The 16,180-nt window shown below is 34.1% G+C and overlaps 1 protein-coding gene across 50 annotated transcripts in view; it reads right to left on the bottom strand.

The window, feature by feature from the left end:
- The window catches only part of Hipk (Homeodomain interacting protein kinase), a 64,805-nt gene that overhangs the window by 8,268 nt on the left and 40,357 nt on the right, over positions 1–16,180 (bottom strand). For 7 of the 50 annotated variants that reach the window (XR_013004514.1, XR_013004515.1, XM_076396550.1 and 4 more), the window contains exons 5-19: positions 15,784–16,014; positions 15,243–15,546; positions 14,893–15,179; positions 13,928–14,221; positions 13,751–13,853; positions 13,533–13,687; positions 13,316–13,474; positions 13,059–13,214; positions 12,825–12,998; positions 12,571–12,765; positions 12,382–12,510; positions 11,944–12,106; positions 8,319–8,502; positions 8,057–8,239; positions 6,653–6,838 (exon numbers count right to left, since the gene is read on the bottom strand). Coding sequence is in view for 46 of the 50 variants with exons in the window: in XM_076396550.1 (XP_076252665.1) it covers positions 6,653–6,838; positions 8,057–8,239; positions 8,319–8,502; positions 11,944–12,106; positions 12,382–12,510; positions 12,571–12,765; positions 12,825–12,998; positions 13,059–13,214; positions 13,316–13,474; positions 13,533–13,687; positions 13,751–13,853; positions 13,928–14,221; positions 14,893–15,179; positions 15,243–15,546; positions 15,784–16,014 (2,903 nt within the window). In the remaining 4 variants the exon portion in view is untranslated. The other 43 variants (XR_013004513.1, XM_076396559.1, XM_076396569.1 and 40 more) reach the window with 32 other exon arrangements.

Raw genomic sequence — 16,180 nt, forward strand, 5'->3', positions numbered from 1 at the left:
GTCCGTGCGTTAAGATATTAAAGGTCACAAAAACCTTTTCTGTAAATATCTCGCTTCCTAGGTTTAATACTATTTACATTTATTATGAATGTTATATAAAATAAAATTCTTTTGTCTCAAACACCTTTTATCGATTCAACCGTTTTTGTGGTGGCGAGCGCTTCGTTTGTCGTGATAAATAAATCGTTAAAAAACATATTTTGTTACTTATTATGGTATATTTAATAATGTTCTCCATTAATCAAATAATATTTGTGTAATAACTCTTACATATTCGTAATTAAAACACTGTTCAGTGAAATACTTATATTTTCATTATATTCTAATATATACTAATTACATATTTAGTAGAAAAAAAGTAAAAGTATTTATACTTAGAAATACTGTTTTATACATTTATTTTATCAATTTTCTTCTTCTTCTTCTTTATCGTTTTCCGATCTCACTTCTATTTTAGTATCTGACACGGTGATGTATTGAGGCAAGCTTGTTCATTACACTCGCCACAAGAGAACGAACATTACAATTCCGATTTTCGGCACTCACTACATGATCTACAACCATTTTTGGAGTGTTTATTTGACTTCTACTACTGTGTTTAGTTATTCATCTCGAGCTGGTAATAACATAGTCATAATCGATTACAGGAATTCATTTCGTAGTACTCAACCCCTTTCTTGGGGTTTTAAATCATTTCCTAGCCAAGTCTGAGTTCGATAATATACACGGCACATGGTGGAAGATTGGATAATTCCACAGGTTTATTGGGCTTCGCTGACTTGACGAATTGTGCGTAACGAAGATGACCGATACTGTCCTCCGATTTCCGAACAATATATATTGCCATCAAGATGCGTGTTCCATGTTCTTATAATGTTTGTACAGTGTTTACTTATTAAAATACTTGAGTTGGTTGATCTAAACTGGAAAGTTTCCCTAGTCTTCTAATTAGACTTTTATTCCTTTTTTAAATCACATAGCAGTCGTTATCACCTTATTACGTCGTTAGCACCCACTAAATGCGTGCAAGAAAAGACTATAACTTTTAGGAATTCATAGGAAGCTAGATATTTTCAAAAAACCGATTTTTCGCGATTTTTGAGCTTTGATATGTTTTGAGACAACTTTTAGAAGGTTAAAATAAAGGACTATACGAACTTACAGCTTATTATCTCCCATGCCAAGAGAAAACCTGATATGACTGGACTATACCCAAAACCAGGACTCCCCTACAATATTGGTCACATGCGTCCTTCTTCTTGGCGTAGATGTCGCTCCGTCAATCTATTTTAATTCATGCATTTACTACGGCTAACGAAAGGAGTTATCACACAAAAGCATGCGGCTCCGGTTAGTCACGCGGATTCGAGGAACGGAGGTCGCGCTAATAACACAACAGTAAATAAATGGTCTAGACCTTTATTTGACATTGTTCTTCAGGACAGAATTACTTTTACTTTACCACTGGGTAAAAGCGATCCTTGTTATCAAAATAAAAGGGCGTTGCTCCTGGAGAACGTTATATTTTTGAGAACAGAACGGCACTAGTGGTAAAGCTTACAGCAAAGAATTTTGCGTGAACATCATCAGGATATCTTAACACCCACTTGCATCTCATTCACTCGCTCGCACTCATTCGGCAAACACTCTAAAAATAAACAAACAAAAAGCAAAAAAATAAATAAATCAATACATATATGGATATATACAAAAATGCATTTGTACAAAGCCTAACATCTACAAACTAAATTAATGACACTTAATGATAATGACTTAATAAAAAAAATATTCACAATAACCGATAAAACAGAAACCTTACATTCAAAAAAAGAGAGAGAAAAAAAAACCAAATCCCGATTCGTTAAGTAAAGAGACCGTTTAGGACTGATTGAGCTTGCGCTTTTTCAATGGCAGTTCCGAGGCGGTGGTCGAACCGTAACTCGCGAAATCGGAGAGGTAGTCATCGAGATGGTCCAGCGGCAAACTATCGTCTTGAAACCGGGGGAATATGGGTGAGCGTCTGAAAACAAAGCGGTACAACGGGTGTGCGAGGGGCGGCGCATGCGGCGGTCTCGTGCAGGACGCGCATCATCAGGTCGAACGTAGAACTTATGGGTTATATTCATTGACTGCTAATTGAAATATTACTTTATTACTGAACAACCATCGAGTCATATACAGTCCATCCTATAAAACAGCCAATGCACGTCATAGATAACGTCGAATATACTGCCAAATGCGGTCTGTAAAAATATAAAGTTTGCTTTAAACAGTACTGGCTAATTTTGGAGAATTATAATAGTGGCTATTTCTGGAGAATCCCAACCGGTTTCGGTATATTTCGGCAGTTTCCGACTGATTTTGCGACGTTAATATTTATAAGTCATCGAGAGGTAGAATCCAATGTACTGCAACAGCTATTTTGGCACCGGTAAGAGCTCTGCTTTGCAAGGTTAAGAATTTTGTTGTTTATAGTTTATTTGTTCTTATAATGTTCATATTCTGATTGTAAATGGTAGGGAATACTAGATAATAATCGATTTGTGAATACTGTCAAAAAGCTATTTATTATAATCCGAACAGACATATGAGGACATTCTGACCAGATGCGTACCAATTCAATTTTTATTTTAATTTTACAAATTGGATTCAATTTTATACCAAATTCATTATATTTAGGCATATTTGACCCTGCGAAAATAAAAATACAGATAAATATGACTCGATGTCATTAATGTCAGTATATCTCATCAAAATCATAGCTCGTTGATCACATAGTTAATCCAGAGCATTAGAATTGAACAAGAAATATAGAAGTTTGGCTCGCTTGAATATTTTTAAGGCTGCGGATCCTATTTTGGTAAAAAATATTTACTACTTCTAAAATTGAACATAATCGATCAGGAATTGAATGGAAGGGTGATATTTATTAAAATCAGATAATAAATACAGATTTCAGCGAAATTAGCTGATAAAATTTCAATGGGCACTATAATGAAACACGAACTAATTTAAGTAGTAGAAATCTGAAAAGATCTGACTAGATTTATTGATTCATAATGATTTCTATAATATTTAGCAAGCAAACCAATTGAATTACACGGGTACAAAACACAAGTGATGCTACTAGTTTTGAAACATGGATAAATGAGGTCAAAAATACAGGATCTGTGTTATAAAAGCCACAATCTTAGTTTCTTGGTACCTACTCAACTTTAAAGAAAGAATCTTTTATGCTAATCATAATAAATGAAGGCCAATATGAAATTTTAAAAGAATATAGCCATGAAAAAATATACCAAAATATTTTAACTTGGGTCTGAACAGAAATATGATATTTAGTTGCAAACTCAAATCCTTGTGCGCATGCCATCATTCTCTAGAATTAAACTCTTGCGTTTTAAACTCGGAGCATATTTTCCCTCTCATTTTACCATAGTTAAGAGACAGAACACTGTCTGATGCATCGGAACACGTAAAGACATTAATCCTAAAATTCGATTTCTGTTGGTAATGATCCTATTGTCAAATGTCCACAAATTAAGTAGTGATAGTAATTAGAGATTACGAACCGGTAAAAGTTGCAAACAAAAATTCTAAGTTAGTGTACAATGTACGTTGGCTGTTTTATTGGATAGACTATATAAAGGATTAACCTAAACAGAAAAAGCCGGAGAATTGTTTTGTTATGATCCCGCCAATGCAGGCAATGAGACCTTTTTTTCCAGGCGCTTGATTGGTTCGTCTGCATTGTCCCTACTGAAACATTTAGTTGGTTAATTTTATTTACATATATATAAATATATTTACATCAAATGTAAAGTGTGCTCATTGCATAGTTCCAAGACCTTTAATTTCGCAAAGGTGCGATTAGATATGTAGTAAAACCAAAAAATTCCACTATGTAGAATTTTTATTTGTAAGTTGTATCACTTTACTGTTTAAATATTATTGATAATGTATGTTAATCGCAAATGTTTATTCTAAAAATGGTGCCATTTGTTAATTAATTAATATTGTGTATTTTATAGTGTTTATTTAATAGTGTATGTATTCATATAATTCTAAGTGTCATAAGTTTATCATAAGTTATATAATTTTGTTTATATCTAGACATTCTGGTATTTTGTAGATTTTATTTGAAAGTATATTGCATCCTTTCAAGACCGGCGACATGTTTAGGATGACAGGGAGATGATAAATTAGTACAATTGCTATATATGTTTATAAAATTCTTATATTAGTTTTCCAAAATACAGTTTTATAACATTTGCCTTTTTATAGCTTTATGGCGGTATTTTGGGTCCCTCTGGCAGGCCAATGTTTCATATTTTATTGCCGGTGTCTAGTCTCTAGCTAATTTGAAAAAAAAAACCCTTATAAGTGACTATTGGTTTCAAGAAAAGTTGATGGGAACAAAATGACAGTAACTTTAGTATATTTTATTTATATTGATAGCAGTAAAAAATATCAAAAAGGATAAATGTTTTTAAATTTAATTACTTTTTAACCATACAAATATTTTAAATTTTAGTATATTTACATATATATTTTATAGATTTATGTAATTTTGTTTTAATAGATTTTATCAGGAATTATACTTGGATTATATTTTAAATTTTATTGCCCACTAAAATGTGATCAGATATATGTCACGTGATACCGAATAAGATCCCGAATCAATGAAGAGATGCCTATAACACTAATTCAAACTAACCAATCAAATGCAGCGAAATGACGTTCTCAGCGCCTTCTCTGCTAAAACCACACAAAACAATTCTAGGATTCTATGTATGAACCTATGCTTCATACTATGTTGGAAAAAATTAAACCGTGTAATCTGGAGCAAAACAAACTTTTTATGTATTATAGAACATGTGTTAGGAGTCACATTTCGAAAATATTAATTACTAGGTAGGTATTAATTTTAAAAAATTATTTTAAGAATTTAGCCAAAAAATAGTAAAAATAATACACCAATAAGTTATATGTGTAAATAAATTATAAATAAATAAAAACCTGTAGATAATTTCTCAATCAAATCTATAAGCTGTAGTAAAATGCTCTAACAATGGTAATTCAACATAATAATAGAATAACACACACGAGATACATATTATTTTTCAAACTTACTATAAATAGCTTATTATAAACTATTTCTCTTTTATGGGTGGTCCTCCATCCTGTTTTTTTTTAATACTTCAAAAGGCCCTTCAAATTTACTACGTCGCTAAATCGTCGAAATATGACACGCACGGTAAAACTTTGCTAAAATATAGGTTTTCGTTGGGAACTTACTGTTTCATTATAACTAACCTAACTAACAATTACCAATTTAATTACTAACTGCAGCAGCACAACATTATGAGAAACGAATCCATAAGACGCTCAAAACTACATCTGGCAGTCTACAAACTAACGAAGTTATTATGTGTCAAGTAGAATAAAACTTTAACTTACTTTAAAAAAGGAGGAGGTTCTATGTTCGAATGTGTATTGTTTTTATATATGTTCACCGATATCTCCGTGGACCGATTTGTAAAATTCTTTTTGTTGGTGCCGAGCCCAAACAATGCAAAAATAACGATATAATTTTATCATATACACAAACTTAAACTAGGAACAAAACATATCTAATTTAATATAACTGTTTCGGTTCGGCACCCACTTCCAAAGTTCTTCTTCATTTGGTAGTAGTTAAAATATTATTGTAAAAAGGTTTAGGTAGTTATTAAGCTAAATTGCGTGTATATAGTAGAGTGTACGTATAGTAGATAGATTAAATAAGGTTTTGTTTATTTTTATTTAGTTATTATAACGATAATTATGTAAATATTTTATTTTAAAACGTTTTTTTTGTGTCAAAACTCTAAGTTTGATTATTTTTTACTTTTTAGTGAGATCCTTATTTATTTTTTGATCGGTTCAATTTTTTTAAATATTTTATTTTTCTCTTTTTTAGTGCTTATCTTGATAAAAATTATACCAAATGCCTTCTCCTCAAATCAAAAAATTCTTCACACCTAACTTCTTCAGATGTCGAAAATATTGAGAATACCGAAATATATTCCAGATCGGTTCCGAAAATACCAATTTTGAAAAAAAAATCGCTATTGCAACTCTCAACACGGATCGTCAATTGTATTGGACAGTAAGTTTGACTGATAACATGAATCTATTAAAAGAAACTCGAAATACGTATCACTGTTGTGTCTTCAAATTGACAGCATGTTTCTATAATACATCTTGCTATGGTATACCACAATGACCCAATTATGTATCAGCAGTCATCAATAATTAATTAACGTATATGTACAATAAACTTAATGATAACTGACCATTCTTTTACGGGCCACTAATTGATAATCCGATACGATTCGAACTATATCATCGTCTAAATATAACGCTCTCGTATGTACTGATGATGTGCTTTAAAATAGTAAGCGTGGTTAACTTAAGAGAATTTGTATACAAATAATAAATAAACTGCGTATGGATGCTATCATGGAAGACTGAAGGTATACAAATTCTCGTAAATCGACATCAAAGGCAAACACAGAAGGCCAAGCAAGCGAAAGGGATTGGCAAGCTGGTGCGAGGCGGTCGGGAGATGGAGAGCAGCGCCACCTACCGGGTCAGGCCACGAACTTACCCGGTTGGAGCCACTTGGTGAGTGGCAGACAAATAGGCTGCCGGTTGTGCAGTGGTGACGTAGACTGGTCTCCTGTACAGCTCAGCCTGGTGGTAGAGCGGTTGCCCAGCTGCCGCCAGAGGATGCTGGGGCGATAGGCGAGGACCTGTAGCCAGGGGCTGAGGGGACAGGTGCGCCGTACTATGTCTGGTAATATTACACAACTTTAACAGGCTGCAATCCACTGTCCCATTTTACATTCAAAACGATCACATGTTGGTCGAGATTCAAACAATATACATAATCCTCACGCCTTTTGAACATCATACATACAGTATCACTGTTTTCATGGGTCTTTGACAATGGAACGTTTATGTTGAGTTGTATGAAAATGAACAATATTGAGAGCCCATAAAAATCCATGTATATAATGCCCTAATGATACTAGGTTTTTCATTCAACCACACAGTACTTGGAACTAAAATAAGTGATGAAACCATTGCAATACCCATGCAGTTTTTTAGAACTTAATGGTATTTATCCTTCATTACAATACTTTAAACTCATTAATATTGAACTATTAACCACTTCAGTTCTAATCTCTAGATATATGAAGGCTCTGTCGTCTAGTCCTAATAATATTGAAATAAAAGTTTGCCTAGTCCATAATTTTTTCTAAAATCTCTTTACAGTGTTGTTTTGATGAATGGAAAATTTAACACCTCAGAGATTGTTTGGAAAATTAAAAATAATTTTAAATGAAGCTCTACAATTTTGGATCCATATTACTTATGTAAAAAAATTAGAAATTAAATATGAAATATAATAAGCATAAACAGTGGGGAAAAATGTATTAATTATGGAACTTAAATCAACTTAATAAGTAAACGAAAATCAATTGTCAGTCAATTGAATGAACATTAAATCACGCGTTATTTCTAACTTCCCTATAATGCAGCATATAGTGTAATTGAAACTGGGTCCATGATGTAAAAATTTTTGAATGTTATAGTACTTGAAAAACATCACTGATTAAAACAAGGACTTTAAATATGTTAACTATCTAATAGATAATCGATATTTTATCTCTGAAGAAGAAAAGCAGATGTAATTGTATAACAAAAAATAATTGAAAAGATAATAAGAAGATGTCTTGATAAGAAAACTGTAAAATGGTACAAATAAAGACAAAACCTGAAAATTTATTTCAAAATATAAGAAACCACGTTATTAATTCCTAGATTAAAATCTAATACAGCTGCTTTCATTTTATTTTGAAGTATTTGATATTGTATGCACAAATTGTAGACGACAAAACATTCTTGATCACTTTCAAATCTAAAAAGTTTAGTACGATCCCATTCATTTGGCATTCTTGATACACTAGCTGATAACCTCGAACCTGACAAACATCTCTCCGCTTACCTATATGTTTGTTGGATAGTTTGTGGTGGCCCCCAACCTTTGGCGGGGGGCGCCAGTAAGTGTTGGTCGCGTCCGCTGGAGTGCGCTGCCGGCGGCTGTATGTAATCGCCGTGAGCTTGCGGAGCTACGTTGTACTCCCTGAGATTGACGACGGGAACAGCTGAATGACGTCTCGAATGGCTGCTGCAATAAGAATATTCATGGAAGTACACATTCCAACGACAAATTGACTTGAAATGTAATAAACGACGTATCTACTTACCTCGATGAAGGATTATGAGCAACTGGAGGCGCCCAGCTTACTCGTTTTTCAGCACCACCGGACGAAGGGAAGTTCTGTTGGTCGTGGACAATGGCAGAACTCGAATAGTGACCGTAGGACTGGGCCGAACCAGGTTGTTCTTTGCAGGCTGAACTGCATTGCTGACCGTAAAAGTCATTGGTGCCTGAAACAAGAGCATCTAAAATAACCTGAACCTGAATAAAACAATTATCATCAAATAAAAAACTATTTGATACTTTTACATTCTAGTTAAGTAGGTTACTAATTAAGCCAGTGTGGTTTTTTTTTCAAACAATGCACCTAAATTGTCTGTAATAAGTTAAAGAAATTTTTAGTCTTCTAGTTATAACCAACCTTAACATCCCTTTTTATATACATAATATTTAATGTTAATTTTAACCCATCAAAGAATCATCTAACACAACCTTAATTAGTGCTAAGTCTGGCCCTTCAAGTTCAATTTTGGTAACGTCTAAATGGTCTTTATTAAATTAAAGAATGTTTACTTTCTCGTCGTCACCCCTTTCTACTTGAGCAAGTATTTTTTGTATGTTTATAGGAAATTTTATAATTTCCAAGGATATTAATTATATTAATTCATATAATGATGTAGATAATACATCTGCTCATTTCTAAATACGTTCCTCTACTTGTCTTGTTAACAGGCCATATGCAGATGAATGTCAGAATTACATGGATTTGGGTTCATTTATTTATTATTTTTTATTATTATTTTCAAATAATTTAAATTAATCAATTTTTAAAGGAATTCTATTGACATTTATTTTATTTAGTCAAATGATGAAAGAAATATGTACAAAGGTAACAGGTGGTAGTAAGTCAAAACAAATCAGTGTTTTTTAAATCAAGTAGACCACAAATAACAATTGTTAAACTGTAACTATTTTTTTCTTTATATATTTTGAAATAAATATAATGTTGCTAAATGTTAAATATACCATAACCGTTATTTTCCACTAATATGCTTTAGTGTTAATTGTTGATGTAAACGCTAAATAGTAAGCTTTAAAAAGCATTAAATATTGTTGACTTCCGCTATATATGTGTTATGTTCTAAATTTTAAAAGATATTGCTGTTCTTTTTTTTTAAACATTATTTTGATACTACTTTCTATTGTAGGGGATCATAGACAATATTGAACATATATAGCAGTATTTTTCAGCTAGAAATAAATATAGTAACGCATGGGCTAAAGAATTCCGGGTGTAACAAAGAAAACGCGTTTTTTTTGTGTTGAAAATTGGTTTTATTTATCAATGTAATCTCCATCAAGAGCTGCACAATCATTCCAGTGCCGCTCTCTAACATTTCAATACCACTTTTGTAGAACGATTTATCTTTTGCCTCAAAATAGACCTGTGACCAGCTGCTGTCTACTCAGATGACGATTGTCTTGATTCCAGAGTGAGTTACGTTTAAACATGACGAAACTCTGCACAGAATCATCAACACGTTCTAGTTTTTGGTCAACAGTGAGCAAATACGGTACTCAATTTGAACAGAGCTTTCTCATAGTCAAATACTCATGCAATATAAAACCAACAAGTTCTTTTGATATGATTACAATGTTAGCTAACTCACGTATTTCACTTTTCGATCATTCAAAACGATTTTGTGGATGTTTTTGTTTCCTGGTGTTACTACCTCATTTGTACGTCCACTGCGTTCTGTATCATTGGTGTCTCTACGACCACGGTCAGCAAACTACTGTTTTATTGTTGTTTCTGGTGGAGCGAACACTTCTTCGAATGGTATTTCGCTTGGATGGTATTTTTTTCCAATCAGGAAGCAGTGTAAAATTAAAACACGAAATTGTTTTTGATCCATTGGTTTGAAAATAACAAAAGTTTGAGCACAATAACTCGCAAACTTATGAGTAGAATATCATGGAAATTTAACAGCTTTCTTTTAGAGGTTAGTACTAGCTGAAAAAGCGGCGAATGCAATAAAACTAGCGCCATTTAGGCATTAGGCCCGGGACTTTTCAGCCTCTGTGTTAATTACACTAATACTTCTGGTTTTCTGTTTAATCTTATTGAATGTTTTCTTTAGTTAAAAGGATAGAGTAGATCTTAGAGTGTTTTTTTTATTAAGTAGTGTATATTGGACATATAATATGCTTAACGCACCTATGTGCCTCAAATTAAATAGATTTGCATACTCAAAAGATCATTTTCTTTACAAAATAAGATATTTAAATGTAAAATTTATATTTAGTGCATTGAAACATACACTAAAACATTTTTTATTACTTATACAATTTGTATTTCACAATAATCTTCTAACTAAATGCTGTAAAGGAATGCTTATTGGGGGGAGACCACATCTGTAGGCAGGTGTTACTCAGTTATGTGGGACTTCCCCCGGACATATCCACCAAAACCACCTTTTCGAACTGATCCTTTGATCACTGCTGATATGTCATCCGATTTAAAGCTTAATTTATTATGTTCATTAAGATGGTTTACACAGTCAAGTCACTGACATCCCATGGAAATCTATGAATTGAAATACATAGATCGTCACAAATATACTAGTCACTTTCTTAGTTTTCAACGAATTTTGGTGGCTTCATCCAGACTAATTTATTCAGAGATGATGCCAGTCACTTCAAATTATTTGATTTTCGAATGGATGGGGTATCATTTAAGTAGCATAAATCTAGTAAAACAATCACCGTTTTTTTCTACGGAAAAACGCTCCATAGAGAAAACAGTGATATGTTACGAGGCTCCAAAACGATAAGCTGAATAAGCACAAACTCTCTTTTCTCTACACAATATTCTTTTTTCTTCACCATTAAGTGTTATTTAAATTTATTTAGATATTCCAAATTTACTATAAATGCCTAACAGGAAATAAAAATGCAACTATAATAACATTAATATATTTGATACATTGATTTATTTAATGCAGCACATTTCATTCAATATCCACTGAATATCGCCCGTGCCTTTTTTGCCATGTACTAGTATGTACGTTCCTCTTCATTGCTTCGATATAAAATCAAAACAACAAATACACTTTTAATTCTTTTTATATCCAATTAAATTTTTTCTAATATTTATTCACGTCACAGTTCTGAATGAATCATGGCTTAATGTCAGGTTAATTAAAAACATTTAAAATAATTAAACTCGTATCAACACTATTTACATATATTTAATAAAACCCAAATTTAATCCCTTACAAACTAACAATGATTAAAACATTCCAAAAATAACATATTTACAAACACACATACACACAAAACACAGATGTCTAATTGGCACATCTCTCGACAATCCACGAGCAGGTTACGCACACGGGCATTATTACACGTAAAAACCTTTGGATAAATCCATAGCTTCTACATCATAATTATCCCTTGCCTCTATAAGGGAAAAGAATAGGGTCCTTTAGAGTCTAATTCAATAGATATTACAAATCAGGATAAAATGAAACTAAACATAACAAATTCGGATGGTTTAAGTATTGACACACAGGAAGACGAGTCAGTTGCCAATACTTGTTCATGTTAGTTCCTTTTAGTAAAAGCTTTTAGCAAAGCAGGAAATGACATTTCGTGCAGCATTCACTTACCTGGTTCTTGTTTCGTTGGAACGTTCAGCATGCATTCGGACTGTGCCTTGGCCAACAGTCGCTTCTTCTGTGAAGCATAGTTGGGTGTGCCCTGACAGGATGGTTCATTTTTAATAACCGGCTGAGTATTGTAGACAGGCTGCTGCTGTTGCTGGTTATGCGTCTGTAAAGAAAATACGTATTAGTTACTATGCTCACCATTACTCATTTACCATCGATTTTACTAGAGGTTCTGTTAATCGAGCGAAACATCATATCAATCATGATAAAAAAAAGCTTTAAAAATGTATTAACGGTATATGTCTAAATCTCAAATTATTATAATGATGTTAGCTCGATTAGCGAAACATAAGTTGACTAGTTACTCTCCATGGTACATACTGTTCAAAGATAGAAGCTAACCCATCGTCAAGGCATCAAACCGTATTGAACGCTTACCTTTGAGGAGCTTCTATCATCAGTATCACTGTCTTGTACACTCACACAACTAATGACGTTCTTCCTGCTCGATGTTTGGTTCGAATGAGTCACTTGCCCTTGCTGGGTGGCCACCGTGTTAGTATGAACCTGAAACAATAAATTTCAAAACGTTAGATGGAGGGTTTGCATTCTTCTATCAAGACCTACCGTCTTTTTGCCTCCGTGATTATCGTCGTCATCACTATCAGATATGGTGATGACACTGACTGCTGGGGAAGGCGTATCGTTAATGGTGATTGTGTGTTGACTCTTAGTCGCTACGTTGCTATGATGGTGATTGTGGTGGTGGTGCGACGTCGTATGGTAATTATGGGTCTGAGTATGATGGTCTTGGGACGATATCTAGAGAAATAACAAACAGTAGTAATACGGTTATAAAAAAAAACAAATTCTACTCATACTTGATGATGTCCGACGTTGGGCCAGTGAGATGAGTTAGGGCTGTGATTTCTTCTACTTCCTCCAGCGCTGTATAACTGTTCGGATGGAGGAGTACCTTCCTTTACCCTCTTCTTAACAGGCGACAGCTGTGTCTGCTCTTTTTTATCATGCTGAGATCTATGGTGAGTAGGTACCTATAACAAATAAACAAAGATTATAAAAATCACTGTTTTTGAATTTTTTAATTAATTTACCATAAGGTGGTGATGACTATGGTGAGTAGTCGCGGCTTGTTGGGCATGATGAGCTCTGGAGCTACGTTTACTCGTGCTCCATGACGCACTATGTTCCACAATAGCTGGGTTATACACTTCAGTGGCCACATCAACTGGAAACAGGGATCTCTGGTCCTAAAGATTTATTATAATTAGTATTTACAAAAGATGTATTCAAAGAAAGTATATGATGTATATGATGGTAAGCTAAACCATAGCCTAGTGCATTTTCTTACCTGTAAAATTGCTGAGGAATCCACCAAAAGAGGTCTACCCCAATCAGCCTCAGATATTAAAGGCTGCTGAATAGCCGCATGTTGAGGAGGTAGTTGTTGCCAAGAAGGTACTATAGCCATCTGTTGGCGATTTGTTGGCCAGGATGTTTGCACAGCATTCTGGAAAAAAAATCGCAGTAAAATAGGGACTGATATCAGAAACACCTCAACGACTTACCGTTAATAACATCTGACGTCCTGTTGGTTCAACTACACTAACAGGCACGTATTGTTGCTGTCCGGGTTGGCTCAGGATGGGCGGCTGAATTTGTAACGGAGGTTGCTGCACCACAGTCACGTGTTTCGCAGGAGAACCTCCCATTCCCTGATAACCTGCAGATTAAAACATTATTTTTAGAGACTGAGACTAATTATGGATATTGTTAAATAACTTACCTGCTGGACACAGAATACTAGACACTAATTGGTGCTGGAAAGGGTCTGCTCTTGTGCTGGTGGCATATTGACGACCCACTGTCCTGCTACTGTAGATGGGATACTGGAAAATACGACGCGAGCATAAATAAAGATTCTATTGATGCAACAATTTAGTGAAAAAAACGATCTGCTTACCAGGTTGTCGTAACCCGTTCGATCTCTGACCAATCGTTGAACTTGATTTGTCAGTTGATTGTTAATAGTGAAAGTTACATTTCCGTTAGAATTGGGCACAAAATTAACCAAAGATGGCGGTTGCTGGGCTGGCTGATGATGCGACGCTGTAGATGATGTGCTGTAATCGTTCCGGCGGCAGACTTCCATCATCTGTACACTGGCCTTCACGTTGTTACAGTGAGCGTAATCAATTAAATGCGCAAGTCGAACGAAGGGATGATTAAGAGCCTCGCCAGGCGTCGTACGTCTCTCCTGTAACATGTAAATATAAGTTGCACAGGATCTACACTGCATACATCGCTTTCTTATTAGCAATTATATAACAAAATACAATAGCTGAATATAGATAGATATTAAAAATTCATAAGATTTACTGTTCTCAAAATTGCTTTATAGTTATATAAATCTCATAATACCCATTCAAAGTCATACTATGGCAAATTCGAAAATTACCAGTCTATAAAACATTCTAGATATAAAGCGTCATTTGAGTCACGCGTGTCTGAATTATAAGTAAAATGATATAATTTAGTAACACTAATTTTGTAAATTGCTAAGGATCAAAATTTTATTTATGTTAAATAATATAAAAACACTGATTAATATGAGGTGGTTGTGGTAAATGCAATATGCGAAAAGGACTGTCGAGTGGCGGTAGCTACAAAGATATAGTGTGTCAAAACTGTAACGTATGTTTTTTAAGATATATATAGCATAGCTATAACAACAAAAATGAGAGTGGAATTGGTGAATATTACTGTATTATGCTTAAATGAATGCGAATTTATTAGAAAAAAGGTCTTTTCTTAACCTATTAAATATATTATCTAAAATTACAAAAAAAAACACATTCACCACTATATGCTAGTGGAAAATTACTGAACTTTTTTAATGTTATGACTTAGATCGAAATATAATATTGCTACCTGGTCCATAGTCAGCATACGTTTAAGGAGATCGATAAACTCCTTCCTATCCACTTTTTCAGCTAATAGTTGACCACCTTCTAGATCAGTGGGTACATTGACCTGACCAATGTCGTCCAGGCAATTAAAGATGTATTTCCTGGCTTCCTTCGATTTAATGCCGGTTTCAGCCTCGTGCTCTTCGGGCGTCTTCAACCTCCAGAATGGATATGTACTATCCATGTCCCTATAGAAAAACTTTGTAGTTTTTGACGCATTGTTTAGCATATGTTCTGTGGGTAAGCCTGTAGAAAACACATAACAAACGTTAGTCAACAGTCATATTTATGCGTAATTGTTGTACTCACCTTGTGTTTGGCTGATATATCGAATTTGGTCGTATTCCGAAGAGCCTGGATAAAGTGGCCATCCCAGGAATAGCTCCGCCACCACGCAACCGAGCGACCACATGTCGATGGCCTCGCAGAACGGTAGACCCAGGATTATTTCCGGAGCTCGGTAATAGCGCGACTGCAGGTATGTATTGCAGACTGCCTTACTAACGTGGCTAGCCGAACCAAAATCAATGACTTTTACCCTGTAAGGTTGACGGGCTGGATCCACCAACATAATATTTTCTGGCTTTAAATCAGCGTGAATCAGTCCTAATTGCTGCAATAGGACAATAATTAAAAATCGTACTAATTAGATTTTGTATTTTTTTCGTGTGTAAAGTGTTATTACATTTTATTAAAGCATATTTTCATTGAATATATTAAATCACTTAAACGCAAAGCTTCATTAAAATGTCTACCAAATTCAATTGATAAGGAAGAAAACAATCATTATCGATAACACATAACAGTACTTTATACATAAGTAATAATCAGTCGATCAGTCTCAACTTACCTTGAGTTTGAGCAATGCCGTTAATACTTGTTGTAATATAGGCCGGATAAACTTCAACGGCAGGGGACTAAACTTATTGTGCTTTAAAAAATCGTATAAATTTTGTTCCAGCATCTCGAAGACGAGGCAGGTGTGGGTCTTGTGCTGGAAGCACTCGTAGGCCCGCACAAAGTTGAATTCGTCCGCATTTTCCTGACTTAATCGTGACAAAATACTCACTTCGATTTGGCCCTAAATATCAAGACATTAATAAAGCAATTTTGGTTTAAATACTAATATTAATCGATCACAACTTGTGTTTTTATATACTAGCAAGTCATATTTATAGGAGTTAAGTAGTTAAACCTTTGGATGTGATTTGTATATTAAATAAGGGAGAAGAACTAACCCAGTGTTT

This window comes from Rhynchophorus ferrugineus, unplaced genomic scaffold (assembly GCF_030347505.1).
Source record: "Rhynchophorus ferrugineus isolate W39M unplaced genomic scaffold, kcgeb_rfMv2 rfM2, whole genome shotgun sequence".
Lineage (NCBI taxonomy): Eukaryota > Metazoa > Arthropoda > Insecta > Coleoptera > Curculionidae > Rhynchophorus > Rhynchophorus ferrugineus.